The 18,636-nt window shown below is 47.7% G+C and overlaps 1 protein-coding gene across 3 annotated transcripts in view; it reads right to left on the bottom strand.

The window, feature by feature from the left end:
- Positions 1 to 18,636, bottom strand: part of IQSEC2 (IQ motif and Sec7 domain ArfGEF 2) — a 76,369-nt gene that overhangs the window by 49,381 nt on the left and 8,352 nt on the right. For all 3 annotated transcript variants that reach the window (XM_047715605.1, XM_047715601.1, XM_047715604.1), the window contains exon 2: positions 3,021 to 3,050. In XM_047715605.1, coding sequence (XP_047571561.1) covers positions 3,021 to 3,050 — 30 coding nt within the window. The remainder of the gene's footprint in view (positions 1 to 3,020; positions 3,051 to 18,636) is intronic.

Here is an 18,636-nt window from a genome sequence, read left to right as displayed (position 1 = left end):
TTCCTCTGCCCACAGCCCTCACGCTACACCAGCTGTTCAGCTCTAATTAGACTCCACACTTCCTCTGGCACCCCATACTTAGAAGCCCTCAGGCCTCGGTGGCTTTTCGATTTACTGACCCTGCTCCTTCCTTGCTGTTCTGCTGTCAAAATAGCCAAGGCCTAGCCCCTCTCCTTGGCGTGTCTTCTCCCCATCTAAACCTTTCCCTTTTACACACATAGACACACGACCTTTATTAGATGAGGACACTGGGGGCTCCAAGGGATGAACAGATTTTTCTAAAGTCACATAGCTAGAAAGTGACCTGGCCATAAATAGAGCCCTTTGCCCGGATCCAGTCACTGCCCTTGCTACCCTGCAGAGTCCAGTCTCTCCCTGCCAGCCTTCCCTGGCTCCCACTGATGACAGACGGTATCTGACCTAACCCCCGCTCCCTTCCCGTCCGTGTTCTGAACTTTAGCTCTTTTCCTGCCCAGATCTATTTCAGCCCAACCCACCGTACCCATTCTGACCTTGTCCTTACTTCTGATGCACACTGGTTCCACTTCCAGGGATGTGAACCCAACCCCACCCCACCCCCACCCAGCCTCCATGCAGTCAGCCTATCAGTCTGCCACAGCCCAGATCGGATTCTGCCTTCTCCAGGAAGCTCTCCCAGACTCCTAACTGAAGTGAGCTCAAGAATCTAGGTGAGGTCCTGGTAGCATCCTCACATGCCGCCCCCCCCCCCGCCACCCCTGCTCATAGCCCTCAGTTCCAAGTTCCAGGCTCTTCCCACCATGTTTGCCAGATCTTGCCCCACAGGGGCTATGCTTGAGGACCCTTCCACAGCCGGAATGTGACCCCTGCTTCCCAACTGCTGAGTCCTCAAGGCCCCTGTAGTCTCCTGGATGGTGGGCCCAGGACGGATTTGGGAAGTATGCCTTAATAAAACAAATGCTGGCTTTGGAAGCAGACAGCACAGGGTATGAGCCAGAGGGATTCCACCCTGACCTCTTGCTCTTCTGTCCTTGGGCAAGGCGCTGACCCTCTGGGGCACCTCCTTTTCCTCATCTGTAAATCAGGGATCCCAAAACACATCTAACAGGGCTGTTGTGAGCACTAAATAAGATCATGTTCAGAGTTCTTAATATGTAAGAAGCAAATGATCACCGCTATTATTACTAATATTAGGATGATGATGAGAAGGATTATTATTATCTGCAAGGCTGTCAAGAGCTCCTGCAGTGGTGGCGTGGGCAGGGCTCCGGGCTTGGTGCCAGGCAGACCTGGGTTTGAATCCTGGTCCAGCCATCTCCTTGTTGCGTGGCTGTAGGCAAAACCCATACCCAGCCCCAGCTTCAGTTTCTTCAACTGTAAAACAGTGATGATAAAGCCGGCCCAGGTCCCTCCTACAGTGTCACCGGGAGGATCAAACAAAAGGAAGGCCCTGACAACATTTGTAAGTTGTAAAGGCCCAACGCATGTCATCATGGCTTATGATTAGGATCATTAGTAAACACCCCGAGCTCTAGGTTCCAGGGACTTCTCTGCTGCAGAGAGCTGGGAGCTAGAGATGGCTTTGATCAGGTTCCTTGACGAGTAAGTAGCAGGGCTCTCAGTGGTGTTGCCCTGTTGTCTTTCTCCAAACCCGCAGTGGGACAGTGGGATCTGTGTCCTTTGTCAGACTAGTGCCTTCCTAAAAGCTAGGACAGGCTGTGCCCATGCTGTACTCCTTGGCTGCATGCTGGGACTAATCGCATCTTGTCATGTACTCTTTGCCGGGATGCTAGGCCTGACTGCCTCCGTCACAGTCCCCCGCTTTCCTGCTGGCCACAGCCCCTACCCTGGGCCTAGTTATCAGTATGTTCATCCCGGGGCCCCTGCCTGGAAGCAGAGTGTCTCATTATGCACTCCCAGCTGGATGCTGGGGTCCTCAGTCCCCCTCCCACACTGCTTGAATGGCCAGACCTGGGCCACTGCATACGGTTGGGCAAGCTGTGCCCTGTGCAAGGGTTCATAGCCAAGATGGGGGCTGTGAACAAATGGGGGCTGACATGCAACCTGTGCTCTGCTCACTGAGCTGGGAACCCTGGTGAGAGGCTGTGGTAGCCCCTGGTACCCCGTGGTAACCCCGTGGTAGCAGGAAGGAAACATTCTTCCACCGATCCACTCAGTGGATTCCACCCTTCACAAAGGCACTGTGTATGCTACTTAGGCACCATGTAGCCCTGGCTGGGACTCAGTGTACCCATCCCATGCCTCAGTTGCCTGGGTCCCTCTCATCTCAGAGGCCCACCGCATCGCCCCTGGCCTAGATGCTGAGAGTGAGTAGGCCTTAGCCTGGGGCCCCCATCATTCCCATATAGACCCTATCCTTGATACTTGTGACCTCACAAAGCCTCTAATGGGTTAAGGCCCCAGAAAGGCACAAACAGCCCTTGTCTTTACCCCAGTTGTATTTCCACCTCCTCAAGTGGCAGACTGATCACACTGTGACAACTTACTGAAGCCTGTAAGCCCTTTTTAGCCAGCATGTAAGTAAAAAATGTGCCCTCGTCACCATAAGGTATGTTTATAATGTGTAGAGTGTGTCCCAGCAGAAGTCCACCTGGATCCCACCACTAAGCGCTAGTGCAGTTTGGGGCGCAGCACCAGTGCTAGACCAGGGAAGCCCCCCTTCTCTCATGCCCACTTCTCCTAAAAGGAGAAGATGGAGAAGGTCCCAGGTCCAGAGCCAACCTCTCTGCAGGCTGGCGTTCCCACCGGGGCAGCAGCCATGAGTCCCTCTAGAGTTCAGACCAGCCCAGAGGAGCTAGGGTCAGAAAGGCTGAGGAACAGTTTTCACCCCTCTGCCCACGCCTGCCACACTCACCCTAGCCCTCCCACTCGGCTCCATACCCACTCCTAATACCAATGGGGCAAAACCCCTGGGGTCGACCCCTGCCCCTGCCCATGGATTCCCCAAGTAACAAACCAGAGGGCCCCACCCCAATCCCTGTCCCATCTCTCAACTGCTACTAGAGAAAGGGGGTACTGACCTGACTGTCCTGGAATTCTCACCATCAGATCTGAAAGGGAAACAGAAAAAAAAAAAATCAACAATCAGCAATATGCTCTCGATACTGCTTCTCCCTGTGCCCTAAACAACGGCCTCATGCCCAACACATATCACGAATATGAGGGATGGGGTATTTCATGCAGAGAAGAGCCAGCACGAAGGTTGGGAGATGGTGACGGGCCTGCCTGGCTTGTTGGGACAGGGAGGGGTACAGTGTGCCTGGGGTGGATGGAGCAAGGGGAGGAGTGGTAGGTGGTGAGGTCAGAGAGGAGTCTGGAACCAACCACCTGGGGCTTCGTGGGTCAGAGGGGGAAGTGAGGCCCAAATCCAAGTGGCTGAGAGGCAGCCTGCAGCTGTGGGCCAGAGCACAGCCCAAGCTTTAAACACAGAGGGACCTACCCTTGGATATTCGTTCTGCCACATACCAGCCCAGTGACCCAGGCAAGCCACCTCCCTTCTCAGGACCTGAGCCTCAGTCTCCCCACTTGGAATACAAGGCCAATCCTGGCAGGGTTGTTGGGATGATTAAGCCCTTTGTAACCCAGCAGACAAATGCCAGGTATTATTAACAACATAGAAAAGGCTTTGCCAATTGCCTGGTCCAAACTGCTTATTTTCTAGATGAAGAGAAAGAGGCTGAGGGGGTAAGTGAGTCAGCCACTGGGCTCCTTTCTACTACATTGGTCTGCCTTCTTCATTGTGAGGCCCCCTCAGAGGTGAAGGAAAGGCGAGAGAAGAGAATGGAGTGGAGGACAGCTTTGAAGGAACTGAGGGAATGAGCGAAATCTGAGACACGCCCTTCTGGCTGCTCTTCCTCAGAGCGGGGTGTGTGGTGGGGTTGGGGGGGCACTTAGACAGTGGAGCTGGTGCCTTGGGGGTGGGGAAGGGGAGGAAGAGAGACCAAGGAACTTGGAAGAAGTGGGAAAGTGTGGGAAGCAGCCTTTCTCATCCCCTATGTATTCTTCCTCCTCCTTTACACCCCTCCCCACTCCCTGCCCCACCTTTTCCCCTGGGGAGAAGAGAAAACACATCACGGGCTCTGTCCTCAGGTGAGAGAGCCAAGACTCAACCTCAGTGAGAGGAGCATCATCTATGCTGTGTGCAAAGTGAGAGACGGATGCACAGGGAGAGGAGGTGGACCTCAGGAGGGAGTATGTGTTAGAAGAGTGAATGGAGCCCTCACGGGGTGGGTGGGCAGGCAGGCCTTAGGGTGCTGGAGCTCTAACTGGGTGAGTACAGCATGCCCAGCTTTTTTTTTTTTTTAAGATTTTATTTATTCTTTTAAGACAGAGAGCTACGGAGAGAGAGCGAGTGCATGAGCAGGAGGAGAGGCAGAGGGAGAAGCAGACTCCCCTCGAGCCTGGAGCCAGAAGTGGGGCTTGATCCCAAGACCCAGATCATGACCAGAGCCAAAGGCAGAAGCCTAACCATCTGAGCCACCAAAGTGCCCAGTTCTGCTACTTGCTAGCCACATAATCCTGGGGAAGGCACTCCCCTATGCCCTGCCTTGGCTTTTTCACTTGGAAAATGGGGTGGGGGAGAGAACCCCTCCCCTCCATCAGGAGGCTGTGAGGCTCCGCCTAGCACAGTGTCTGCGTGGCCGTGGTGCATATTCAGCCAAGGACAGTAGCACTAACCTTTAGCCTTCAGAGCTCCCTAAAGGGACAGAGGACCAGGGCCACAAAGCACCTTTTTGCATTTATTAAAACTTTCTGTCTCACTCTGCAGCAGCAAGATTGCTTCTGAGGCCTAGCCCAATTCTTCATAGGGACCAGGCTGGAGGGGTCTGACTTCACTGGCTCCCCAACTGTCAACAGAATTGAGGCCAAACCCTTCAGCCACCCTCCCTAACACTAATACTCTGCTCCAAGCAGGCTCTGTCTTCTCGGATACCCCACCCCACCCCTAACCCCCAGCACACACTTAATCAGACCCAGACCTGGGAATGAATAGGAACCTTCCAGGAGCTCACAGGTGGACCCGCTTGCCCCAATCTTCTTTAGAGCATAAGCAACCTACATAATCACTGCCATCAGTGTGAATAATCACTGAGCCCCTGCTAGGCACCAGGCACAGGGTCAGACTCTTTGATCCTGCAATATGGGAACTGCTCATCCAATTTTAAGATGATGAAACCGAGAGTCAGAGAGGTCAAAATGATTTGCCACACATCATACAGGTAGGGGATCTTGGCATAAACCCCAAAACTCATGCTCTTACCACCACCCTCCACTGTACCAGGGGCTCAGTCCTGGGCACATACACACTGTTAAGATGAGTTCCCTTATCCTACCTCCCTAATGTCAAGACAGAATCTTCTTCTCCAGGGCTCTTTGTTCAGAGAGATTATCACATATGCACCTCTGTTCCAAAAGCATTTTTCTCTCTTTTTTAAAAGATTTTATTTATTTATTTGAGAGAGGGAGAGCACAAGCAGGTGTGGGGAGGGGCAGAGAGAGGGAGAAGCAGACTCCCCACTGAGCGGGGCTCGATCCCAGGACCATTCTTTGGGAGACAGCGCAGACCTGGATAAGTCACTGCCCCTGGACCTTGGTTCCTCATCTATAAATAATGGGGCTATGTTAGTTGAGTTCCAGACAATCTTAGGCCCTAAGCTTAACCCTAAAATATTTCATTTATTCAGAATGCCAGAGTTTCTCTTTTGCATCAGCTGGGTTCAGCTGCCTACATAGAGACCCAAAGACTTGGGGTACCAGGCCTCTCTTTATCAATCCAGGTCAGGAGAAGAGATCCATCTCTCCTGCTACTCCCACAGTCTTCTCCTAATGAAAGGCCCCTTAGACCCCAGTCTCAAAAGGTTTAGTTGGGCCAATTCCTATCCTTAGGAGTGGTCCTCAATAAACAGTAACTTACTAAAAGCTGTGAGTACAGTGACCACATTTTCTGAACCTAAAACTTGGCCATGTAATCAGACCAAGGATTTTAAGTGATCTCTACACCCAATGTGAGGCTCAAACTCATGACCCCGAGATCAAGAGTCTCATGCTCTTCTGACTGAGCCAGCCAAGAGCCCCTGACCAAGGACTTTGACACTGCTGCTTTCAGGTACAAGAAGCAGTTTGGCAAGTGGGACAATAAATAGCAAAATATTGAAAGTTCCTGAAACTTTGAGGGACTTACGGGGACAATAGGCCGGAATACTTGAAAAGAATGTAAGCCCTTGAGTTGCCATATTGGGGTTCCTACCTTAGCCTCCTGACTGGTTCCCTGCCTCTGGTTTTGGTACTCTGAGCCTCCTGTAAACAGTGTGTGGGGAAATAATAAGGTGCTTTGCCCTAAGATCCTGGAATTAGATAAACAAGATGATCCTCTGAGAGCTAAATTAATAAACATAAAATACATCAAAAATGAGACATGCAAAGTTACCTGAAAGAGAAAGACTGGTCCTCAAGTCAGGATTTGAGTTGAGTAACATGTCTAAAAAATTAGGTGTCAAAAGAAAGGAGACTGGACACCCATGGAGGTAGATTTTTTTAAGGAGGCTTGAAGGAGGGGCTCAGTAGGTTAAGCATCTGCCTTTGGCTCAGGTCATGATTCTGGGGTCCTGGGATCCAGCCCGCACTGGGCTCCCTGCTCATTGAAGAGTCTGCTCCTCCCCCTGCTCATGCTCTTTCTCTCTCATTCTCTGTTCTCTCTCAAATAAATAAATAAAATCTTTTTTTTTTTTTAAAGGAGGCTTGAAGGACAACTGTGAACAGGGCTCCTTCCAGCAGTGCCCTGAGGAGAAAGAGGTGGGTACACTAGCCCACGGATCTCACAGGTCTCTTGCAAAGCACAGAACCAATCCTGGGGTAGCCATGGACCTTCTCTCCTAGCCATCACCTAGTCTAACTGCAAGTCTCCTTAGTGGAGCACTCCCTCCTCACTGCTGAAAAGAACATCTCTAAAATGCAAATCAGCTGACATGGTTCTCCTGCTTCAAGTATTCAGTAACTCCCCCTATTGACTTCCCTGCCTGTTCAGCCCAAGCACTCCAAAGCTCTCCATCTCACTCTGCCCTCCCATCGACTTTTCTAGCACATCTGGTACTTGCTACCTGGAACACTCCTGCCCCTCTCTAGGTCTTTTAACTGTGTTACAGCAATATGTGAAATAGTTTTAAAAGTCAAATTGTGAAAGGATCTCAACAGAATGAGACTCCTTTTCAATGTTATTTTTTTTCTGAGTTCACTTTCAGATTTCTAAAGTGTATGTTCATATTATACTGCTAATCTGCTTGTGAAATTTATTTTCTTGTGTGTCCTTTTACATTTTTTTGTGTAATAAATATATGCAGATTTTCAAGTCACAAGGACTGTGAGGATTATAATAGAAAACACAAATTCCCCACTCTACTCTCTTCCCACCCTTGACCCCCACTGTCAGAGACAAACCCTCTTCATCTCTTTTAACTGCTTGCTCAGGTATTTGCCTTCTCATTTCTAAAGAACCCAGGCAGGGCGCCTGGGCAGCTCAGTCAGTTAAGCAGCTGCCTTTGGCTCAGGTTATGATCTCAGGGTCCTGGGATGGAGGACCGATCCTTGCTCAGCAGGGATCCTGCTTCTCCCTCTGCCCAACTCTTCCCCTCCCCTGCTCACGCTTACCATAGTATGTGTGGTAACTGTATTTCATTTCCCATACAACTTTTCTTTTTTCCTGGTATTGATGGTGATGACTTTGCTTGCTTAGTTTTCTTCATATCTATGATTGGTTTTCCCCGAACTCTGTTGGGAATACATTTCTCCTCTCAATGTGTTTTGACACCTCAGATAACCCATCAGATTTTTTCTTTTCTTTTTTCTTCCTTTCGAGAATTTGTCCCAAGTGCAATTCAGGCTGGGTGCTCTCTAGACCCGCATAAGGGTGCACGGAGGGTCTTGTCCCTGCCCAGCACTCTGGGATTCCTTTCACCTGTCTTCTGTGTTGGATTTCCTATTTCCTAGATCCCTTGGCCTTTTTTCTGACTTTAGGTCCACATTTTGCTGGAGCACATTCTCCAGTGTTCCCCTGAGAAAAGAGGCCAGGGACATAAAATCTTTAGACCTCATCTGTCTGAAAATGTCTTCCTTATGCTCTCTGCCTTGATTGATAATTTGACTGAGTATAGACTTCTAGGTTGGAAATTATGTTCACTCAGAATTTTGAGAACACTGCTCCACTGTCTCCTAGCTTCCAGTGTTGCTGTTGAGAAATCCAATGCCATTCTCTTTCTTGAAACTTTGTGCATGATATGTTTCCCCCCCCCACCCCAGGAAATTTTCAGGATCCTCTCTTTATCCCTGGCATTCTGCAATTCCACAGACATACCTTGGTATGGGTCTTTTTATCATTTTATCTTGCTGGTTACTCAGTGGGATTTGCATTTCTTCAGTTCTGGGACATGTTCTTGTATTTTGGCTTTGATCCCTTCCTTCCTGCTGTTTCCTCCATTCTATTTCTGGAACTCCTGTTGTTGGATGTTGGAGTTCCTCAACTGATCCTCCAATTTTCTCATCTTTTCTCTTCTGTTGTCTATTCCTTCATCTTGTTATTCTGCCTCCTAGAATATTTTATCTCCTTTTATTTTCTAATCCTTCCCACTGAAATCTTTATTTTGACTCTCGCTATCTTTAATTTCCCAGGTTTCTTCTCCTCCCTCCTGACCTCAGTTCCTTCCAAGTTCCTTTGTTTTCTGTTTGCTTGTTTGCTTGCTTTTTTGGTCACTCTTATAGGTTCAAATAGCTTTGTACTATCTGATCATCTCTAGCTACCTAAGACTTGCCCGTGTGCGTGCGCGCGCATTTGTGTGTGTGTGTGTGTGTGTGTGTGTGTGTGTGTGAAATGTCAGTTGCACTGAGGTTTAATGTACATAAAATCAAATATACCTGTCTTAAGGGTCCTTGGCTGGTGATCCTTGGCAATTGGTTCCCATGACACTAACAAGCAGATGGGAAGCTCTGTGCATAGCTGAAGCTTGCCAAATGGTGGGCTTCACTACAGTTGCTGGGCTGAAGCCTGTTCTTTTGTTGAAAGACTCCCACGTGTCATCTTTTGGAGGCCTTTTTCTAGAGCCTTTTAGTTTCCTCAGAGAAGACTACTTTGCTCTCTTGTATGCTCCCGACTTTGGTGTCCTAGAAGTAGGGGAGTGGGAGGAGGTTGGGGTCGCACTGTTTTGGGATGCAGATCCCTTTGCTTACATCCCTGTTTCATCCCACACTTCATTGTGCCTGATATCCCCAAGCCCAGGGCCCCTTAACTTCAATTTCTCCAAAGAATCAACCCCCATCTGCAGAGATGGGGCTTGGTGGTGGTGGGGGGGGGGGTGAGGTCCCTCACTTGATGGGGCCAGGAAGGGACAAGAAGGTCTGTTCACAGACTTTCAATATTCTCCCTGTTTTTAATTCCACACCTCACCCAGCCTTCTGTGGTTCCTAGCATCTCTGAATCCTAAGCATTTCTGGGGCTCTCTGGGCAGAATAGCTTACTTCTGGTCAGCATCCCAGACCCTGTGTGTTTCTACCTTTTTTATTTCTTTACTCATATTTCAGCTGGGTTTGGGGAAGCAGCAGAGATAAATAAGTTTATTCAACTCATTATGTTTAACAGGAAGTTCCTCTTCTTACTGCGGCCAACTCCTATTCATCTTCAGTGACTCATTTAGGCAAGGCCTCCTCCAGAAAGCTTATCTGAATGTCTCTAGGCTGGATGAGGAGGCCCTCCTCTGTTCTCCCGCAGTGTCCTTTTCTTGCTTCCATCACAGCCCTGATCAAACTTGTTCTGAAAGTGTCCATTTCCATGCCCGACTCTCCCTGTAGATTAGGAGCCCCTGTAGATGAGAAGCAGTCTAGGGCTGTGACTTAGTCATGCCTGTACCCCCAGATCTCATGGTCTGGCCCACAGAGGTACAGAGCTACTATGTGGTGATGGAATGAATGAATAAATGAATGACTACCCGAATGAATCAGACCCAGTTGGAGGGACCATCCAGAAAGGGAAATAAGCTGAAGATGATTGTTTCTCTCCAAGGCCAGTTCCCTAAAAGCTGTAAGTTCCCTAAAAGCTATATGTGCATGCTTGCCCACTGCAGCATGACTTAAAGCAATGGAAAAATGGGCCCAGCTTCTATGCCCTACATTTGGTGGATGGTTAAGTACATTATGGTATATCAGCTGCCGTTAAAAATAATGCTTGCGAGGGATGCCTGGGTGGCTCAGTTGGTTGAGCAGCTGCCTTCGGCTCAGGTCATGATCCCAGCGTCCTGGGATCGAGTCCCACATCGGGGTCCTTGCTCATCAGGGAGCCTGCTTCTCCCTCTGCCTCTGCCTGCCATTCTGTCTGCCTGTGCTTGCTCTCTCTCCCTCTCTCTCTCTGACAAATAAATAAATGAAATCTTAAAAAAAAAATAATGCTTGCGAAGAATATGCAATTACATGCGGGAAATGCTCAAGTGAAAAGAAGCAAGAAAAAATTGTATGTGCTATATCATTTCAGCTATATGAAAAGAATAAAAAGAACAAGGGAAATACACCAAATGCTCGCAGTGGCTGTCTTTGTGCGCTCTAATTACGGGTAATGTTTTTCTCCTCTACTTTTATTTTTTTAAGATTTTATTTATTTGGGGTGCCTGGGTGGCTCAGTGGGTTAAAGCCTCTGCCTTCAGCTTGGGTCATGATCCCAGGGTCCTGGGATTGAGCCCCACATCAAGCTCTCTGCTCAGCAGGGGGCCTGCTTCCCCCCCCCCCGCCCCGCCCCCGCCTCTGCCTACTTGTGATCTCTGTCAAATAAATAAATAAAACCTTAAAAAAATGTGAGGAGACAGAATCAACAGTATAAAGTTATTTTCACAGGCCATACACACGCACTCACTAAAAATGTTTTAAAAATATTTGTCTCTGTCAATTAAATAAATAAAATCTTTTAAAAAACTATGTGATTTACATCTGTAAGGCCCTGTTTGCTCCTTAGTATAATGGAGATAACAACAGGGTTAACCCAACAGAGTTGCTGGAAGGATTGTGGTTGTAAAGAATATGTAATAACATTGGAAAAGGCTTAAATGAGGAAAGGCTGCTTAATAATCGTTGTGCAAATATTGGTTATGGTAGAGTTGACGGGGCCTTCTGTACTCCACATCCCCTCTGCCCAGCTTTTTCTTTTTTTTTTTTTTTGCCATAGCTCTGACCACTATAGGACATATTCTGTGTCATCTTGTTTCTTTTCTGCCCCTACTCTACAGCCCGCCCCCCGACATACACACAATAGAATATCAGCTCCGCAGGGCTGATATTTTATCAGGGCTGAGATTTTATCTCTTTGTTCACTGTGTCCAAGCACCTAGAACAATGCGAACAGAGAAGATGTTCTTCTACAGTTAAGTGGATATCTGCTCCTTAGGGGCAAAAAGGCATTCTTGGCGAATGGCATGGGGGCATACAGAAGTCTGTTAAGCTTAGGAACCCTAGAGAGTTCAATACAACTTGAATACTGGTCAGGAAGGGAAGACCATGGCTAGAGAGATGAGTGGAGCCATGGTCTGATCAAAAGGAGCACACGAGAGCTTTCCTAGACCATAAATGGTGTAAAGACTTACTTGTGACGATGGCCAGGGAATGGAAAAGCCCTCGGGGAGAGGCAAAGATACCTCCCAAGTTCAAGAGCCACCTAAATCATGACAATGTGAGAAGTGACTGTAAAAAACCTCTTGAAAGATAATTCAGCTGGAGAAGAAGACTCCTGCCTAAGGGACCAATCTGAGCCCAGAATCAGACCTAGAAATGACACAGAGGGAGGTAGAGAGGTCAGGAGGGTAAGAGAATGGTGACACACAAGAAAATCTCATAAGGGTTAATAAGAGAGAACAACCAGATGAAGCACCGGACAAATCAGAAAGCTTGGGGGATAATGAAGCCACTTTCAGTAATGGATCCACCCGACATCCAAGGCCAAAATGGTGGCAGGGAAGCAAAATTAAGGCTGTGGAAATTTCAGCTGCCGTTTATCCTTTTGCTGGTGATGACTCTTCCTAAGGGGTCCTTGATTACCACTATTCATTGAACAAGTTCTGGGATGCTGAGGATGATGACGAAGATGGCTGCATACTTCAAAGAAATGTTTGGCTATTGTTTTTTAAATTTCTTCCTCAGAAAATAATGAAGCAAGTGCCACTTCACATTTTTTATTTTAAAAAGAAGACAGGCAGAGGCTACAACAAAGAGCTTTGAATACCAGGCAAGGGTATATTGTTCTGTAATTTCTGGGGAGTCCTTGGGGAGCTCAGCCCTGGGCGTGATAAGGTCAAAAGCTGCCTTCCCCCAATTCATGCTCCTTCCTGTCAAGCAGGCTTTATTTGGTCTTTCGCTTATTCTGCCTTCTAGTAATGCAGAAAGAATAAAGTGACTATTTATTAAGCACCTACGAAGGTTCAGGCTTGTGTTATGTTCTTGACAGCTGGGCGAGATGGTTATTCTTCTTGCCATTGTATAGATATGAATACTCAGGCTCAGGGTAGCGATGTGATTTGCCTAGAGTTACGCAGTTAATGAGCGGTGGAGCTGAGATTCAAGTCTGGGTTGGTCTGACTCTAAAACCAATGCTTTTAACTGCTACAGCTGTGGTTTCCTTCTGTCATGTCAGAGCTAAGTGGCACTTCATCTCCCATACCAGCCTGTGAGCTTGGCCTCTCTCCCTCACCTGGCTCCAATCTCCCCTACACACCAAGCCGCCCAAGCCCGTGCCCCCCCCACCGCCTCCGCCTCCCCCCACCCATGAGCATTGGGGGGGAAGTGCTTCTGAAAGAAGCAATCATTCAAGGTCAGAGGGGGAGCGCCAAAACAGGAAGGTGGTGTTAGGTACAGGTATTGCAGCCCAGATCAGCTCGACATTACAACAACAACAACAACAAAAAAAAAAAAAAAAAAAAAAAAAAAAAAAAAAAAAAAAGGAAAAGAAAAGAAAGAAGAAGAAGAAGTGGGAGTGAGAGAGAGAAAAGGAAAATGGAACTGGTTCTCTCTCCAACCCTCCCTTCCTGCCTCCCTCTGCTAGAGGCAGAGGGATGGAGGTTCAGTGATGATGGGGAGGAGAGTGGGTGGAAAGGGGAGCAGCTTAGAGCAGCTCACTGTTGCAGAAACCTCAGCTCAAACTCAAAGCCCCCTCCTGCGCGCTAGGGGCCCATCTCTGGCCTACCTGCTCCTACTGCCTAAGCAAAGGAGGCTGGGTTGAGCTCCTGGGAGCCCACTAAAATGAATGTGAAAAATAAAACAAGGTATGAAGTCCTAACAGTGAAGAGGATGGAAGAAAGTGGTATCAATGAGAGATTTCAACAAATTTCTGGAAGCAAAACAAAAACAACAAAAACAACCAAAGAGGAGAGTGTTCATAGTTGAAGGAGAGCCAGGGACACCACTCAGGGGGTTGCAGCCAGGGTGGGAGCCAATCCGGCCAGCAGAGGTCCAAAAAGACTCCAGACATGGAGATGGTAGGTATGAGGAAGGGCAGGCAGGAATGGTCAGGATCTGAAAATGGGGGGATATGCTGAAGGTAAGTACATGAAATCCTGCCCTGCTCCCCTAAGCCCCAAATCCAGAATCCAAGCTACCTGGCACGGCAAGATATCAGAGAGCTCCTGGCTAAGGGAATGAACCTATCTGCAGTCAATTAGGGCCCCCAGGGGCCTGCTGGTGTCCCCAGGATGAAGTGCTTTTCATTCTGGCATTCAGGGGGCACCCATTATAATAGCCAGCCCCCTGGAGTCTCACCTAAAATAAAACCAGCAAATGGACAAGCCAGTCGGGGTGTAAGGGCATCTCAACCAGACTTTCTCCTAACTCATTCATAGACTATAAGATAGAAAGTATGAGAGAAGATAGGCAGCCTCGGGGATCAATCCAGGAAGTTGCACATCTAACTGGCAGACATTCCAGAAAGAGAAAACAGAGAAAATGAAAGGGAAGAAACTACCAAAGAAATTATGTAAGGAGAGATCAAAAGAATCTGACTGAACAGACTCACTGAGTACCAGGTTGAGTGAATGGAAAACAGACCTTGAACTGATTACATAGGTTACATAGCTGGTTACATAGGTGTATTTGGCTTGTAAAAATTGACTGAGCAATTCATTTGTGACATGAGCACTTTTCTGTATGCATATCATATTTCCATGTGATATCTAAAAAAAAAAAAGAAAAAAAAAAAACCTTCTCGAAATCTCCCAGCAAACTCTCTCCAGAAGGTGTGCTATGATTATCCTGCAGTTTCAAGGAACTCCTGGGACAGTAACGACATAAATGAGCAAGTGAGCGAACAAATAAGGGAGAAAGAAAGTTCTGGTCCCAAATACAAAGCAAAGTAAACAGTGGCATGATTTTGAGCCATGTCATAGAGCATAAGAAAGGAAAATGCGTTTGAGCTTTTTTTTTTTAAGATTTTATTTATTTATTTGGTAGAGACACAGCGAGAGAGGGAACACAAGCAGGGGGAGTGGGAGAGAGAGAAGCAGGCTTCCGACTCAGCCCAATGTGGGGCTTGATCCCAGGACCCTGAGATCTTGACCTGAGCTGAAGGCAGACGTTTGACGACTGAGCCACCCAGGTGCATTTGCTTTTGACGCTAGGAACATCTTCCTGGGAGTACAGAAATTGTGACAACAGACCATGGAAACTGAGGTGCAATTATAGTCCTAAGCACATGAACACAGTGCGTTATTGGTGGTCGGTTTGTCTGGATAAACCACCAAAGACCTAATTATTACAGAATGCAAATGCAGTCAACCTGTGGAATGCAAAAGTACTGAGCACAGAATGTGGGAGGTGCAAGGGTGGAGGAGAGAGGGAAGGAAGGATGGGGCCCTAATAACTATGTCTTAGAGACCAAGTGGTGAAGAGATAGTGTGGAAAATGGATGGAATAGGAAACCGTAGTTTAAAACACTACTTGCTAAAGTTACAAAGGTAACTAACAGAGGAACCGAAGTAGTAGTATAACTATCGCAATCTATGAAAGGGAGATAGAGTCAGGTGTTGTAAAGAAGCTAGATCCTCATTTGTCCTAGTAGAAAGAAGTCAGTAAATAATGTTTATGTTGATAAATGAAGGGCGCCTGGGTGGCTCAGTCGCGATCCCAGGGTGCCTGCACTAGGCTTCCCGCTCAGCGGGAGTCTGTTTCTCCCTCTACCTCCTCCCTGCTTTTTGTGATCTCTTTCTCTCACAGTGTGCTCTCTCTCAAATAAATAAATAAAATGTTTAAAAAAGATAAAGTTGATAAATGAAGAAATAACCACTGAAGCATGTTATTTAGAGATGTGAAATCACCACCAGAAAACCTAAATGGTAAAAGCAGTCACCTCTGAGGGCTGGAAGGGGGGAATAGGGAAACATAGGCTTTTTTTAAAAATTTTATTTATTTATCTGAGAGAAGAGAGAGACAGTGAGAGAGAGCATGAGCGAGGAGAAGGTCAGAGGGAGAAGCAGACTCCCCGTGGAGCTGGGAGCCCGACGCAGGACTCGATCCCGGGACTCCAGGATCATGACCTGAGCCGAAGGCAGTCGCCCAACCAACTGAGCCACCCAGGCGCCCTAGGCTTTTTACTATATACATCTTTGTGTACTCTTTGCCTTTTTTTTTTTAATGTTTTATTTTTAAGTAATCTCTCTGCCCAACATGGGGCTAGAACCCACCAAGCCCAGAGATCAAGAGTCGCATGCTCTACTGCGTGAACCAGCCAGCCTCCTGCCCAGTATTTGCCTTTTTAAAATTATGCATATGTACAGCTTTAACTTAATTTAAAAAAAAACAAGCCCCTCCTCTTTCTTTGGACCTCAGTCTCCCTCACGGAATGGACAGAAGAGGGACGGTGATGATTCCACGTGATGTGAGGGCCTGTTCTCCAGTGCAGCCTTCTTTTTAGAGCAGATATGAGACAGGCTAGTGAAGGATGCCCCCAACTAACACCTCAACTCCTTCTGGAGTCACAGTAGTCGGTGAGGGTACCTTCTCAGCTGCTCCAGCCTGTACGGCCCTCCAGTCCCCTTCTAGCCCCACGGTCGTCTGTCCAGCCTCTCCAGCCTTCCATTCATTTGACTATTTACACCAATTAGTTATTTATACCTGCCTGAGTCACAAAGGATTTGAGGTGGCTTACTCCAATAACACAGATAAAGAAAGAATTAAAAAATTGAACTAGAAAATAGGACTCAGAAAAAGAGATCAACAAAGATGCTCAAACTGTATTTCAAATTGGCCGGTAGCGGGGGAACAAGAGCGAGATACAATGAGCCATGATAGCCTCGTATTAGGAAGGAGGAAATACAGCTGTTCTCCAGGGACACAAATCTTTGCCGGGCAAGAAATTTTGCAAATCACTGTCTGTGGGAGATTTCATGAAGGAGAAGGAAAGGACTGGTTTGGTTTTGTTTTTTAAATTTTTTTTTAAAAGCTTTTATTTGTTTATTTGACAGAGATCACAAGTAGGCAGAGAGGCAGGCAGAGAGAGAGGGAGAGGGAAGCAGGCTCCCCGCTGAGCTGAGAGCCCGATGTGGGACTCGATCCCAGGACCCTGAGATCATGACCTGAGCCGAAGGCAGCGGCTTAACCCACTGAGCCACCCAGGCGCCCCTTGTTTTTTAAATTTAAAGTTGTCCTACTTTAATGATGTGCTATCCAAATATTTGGATGAGTTAAAGCCTATTAAAAACTAAAGAATCTCAGGTAATATCATGATTATAGAAATGAAGTATAAGAGGTGCACCTGAGTGGCTCAGTTAAGCATCTGCCTTCAGCTCGAGTCATGATCCCGGGGTCCTAGATTGAGCCCTGGTTGGGGCTTCCTGCTCAATGGGGAGTCTGCTTCTCCCTCTCCCTCTGCCTCCCCCACCCCACTTGTTCTCTCTCTCTCTCTCTCTCTCAAATGATTAAATAAAATCTTTTTAAAAATACAAAAAGAAAGAGAGACATAATGTATAAGAGCATGTACTTTGGCACAATCTTGAATGATTTCATGTGTTTTCTTCCCCTGAAAATGACTATTAAGCACCTAGGGGTATCAGGAAATGCTATTGAAATGATCTCAGTTAATCCTGAGAGATGGGCATTATCATGCCATTTTCCAGAAAAGGAAACTAAACCTCAGAGAAGGCAAGATGACATAGCTGAGGTCCTCCAGTGGGCTGGGGCACAGCCGAGAATCAAACTTGGGTCTGTGTGCTGGTAGCCACCCTTGTGGGGAGCACAGCACAACATGTAAACTTGTGGAGTCTGTGTCCTACACCTGAAAACAAGTGTGATATTGTGTGTCCACTACACTCAAAACAAAACAAAACAAAACAAAACAGAGACAAACTTAGATCTCTCCATCTCCAAAGCTCATTCTTTGTGTATCATACAGTGGGGCCTCAAAACCAAGGCATCCGGGCTGGAGATGCTCTGCCCAAGGCAATAGGCACCCAAGTGATGACAGACACAAGCCTGCCCTCTCCCATGAAAACAGAAAAAAGGGGGGTGACTGGCCTGGCTCTCAGGCCGAAAGTTGCCTCTGAGCTGTCTCAATTACATTTAATGAGGACCTCAAAGGCAAAGAGCAGCAGGGAGAAAGGTGGGCCTGGGTGGAGAAAGGGAAATCTGGGCGTTCTCCCTCACTGTGAATCTAGGAGATCTGATTTCCGAGGGGCTGAGCCAGACAGGGTGGAGGGTCTGTCTGCCATCAAAGCAAGAGACCCTTTCTCTGAGGGATGCCTCCTCTTCATGGCTTCCTCCCCAGCAAGTCATCAAGCCTCCTCAAGCCCAGGTTTTCTCATCTGTAGGACACAGAGAGAATGGGCCCTGCAACCTTCCCAGGATTTCAAGGCATAAAACTGCACTTTTGAGGGATGATTCTTTGAACATGGGCACTAACATTAGCGTCACTCTTCTGGTCAGAGCTCTTCAACTCACATGTTGCCTCAGACGAGTCCTTTCTCTCTGGGCCTCACCCTTCTCATCTGTGAAATGAACAGCTTGAGCTGGATGCTTTTTCAGGGTCCCTCTGGCTCAAGTTTCTTGGCTTTTATGCTGGGATCACTGAAATCGTGCTAGTCACGAACAAGGCCCAGCAGCTGTCTACACACCCCTGTCACAGCTCTTGCCCCCATGTTGTCACTGTCTTTCTCCTCCAGTAGATTATCTCTACGCCCCACTGCCTGAGATCAGGCCTTATCATCTCTCATGCAGACTGTCCCACTAGCCTCCTCACTGGATGCCCTCCAATCTGTCCACTTGTGGGATCTCTCCAGAACCTAGCTCTCAACACATCATCCCACACTCTAAAATGAGCACCTCTTTCCTCAATCTAAAACCCTCTCCTGGCTCCCAATTCCCAATAGAATAAAGCTCCTCATCCTGCTATTCAAGTGTCCTCCTGATCTGGGCTGGCTGACCCTGCAGACCCTCCTCCAGACCCTTCCTGCCTCGCTGTTTGTGTTTCAGTTTGTACTGACCTCATAAAAGTAAGTGCTCCCCTCCCCCACACACCCAGCTGGTTCCATGTCTCCGCACATTCACTGATGCGGTCCCCTCTGCCTTAGCCTCCCTTTTGCTCTCCATTTCCACCAACCCACATACTGTCCTTCTTCATCTAACTCACTCCTACTC

This window comes from Lutra lutra, chromosome X (genome assembly GCF_902655055.1).
Source record: "Lutra lutra chromosome X, mLutLut1.2, whole genome shotgun sequence".
NCBI classification, from domain to species: Eukaryota; Metazoa; Chordata; class Mammalia; order Carnivora; family Mustelidae; genus Lutra; species Lutra lutra.
Note: the sequence above shows the minus strand (reverse complement) of the source record. Positions and strands in the feature narration are given on the sequence as shown.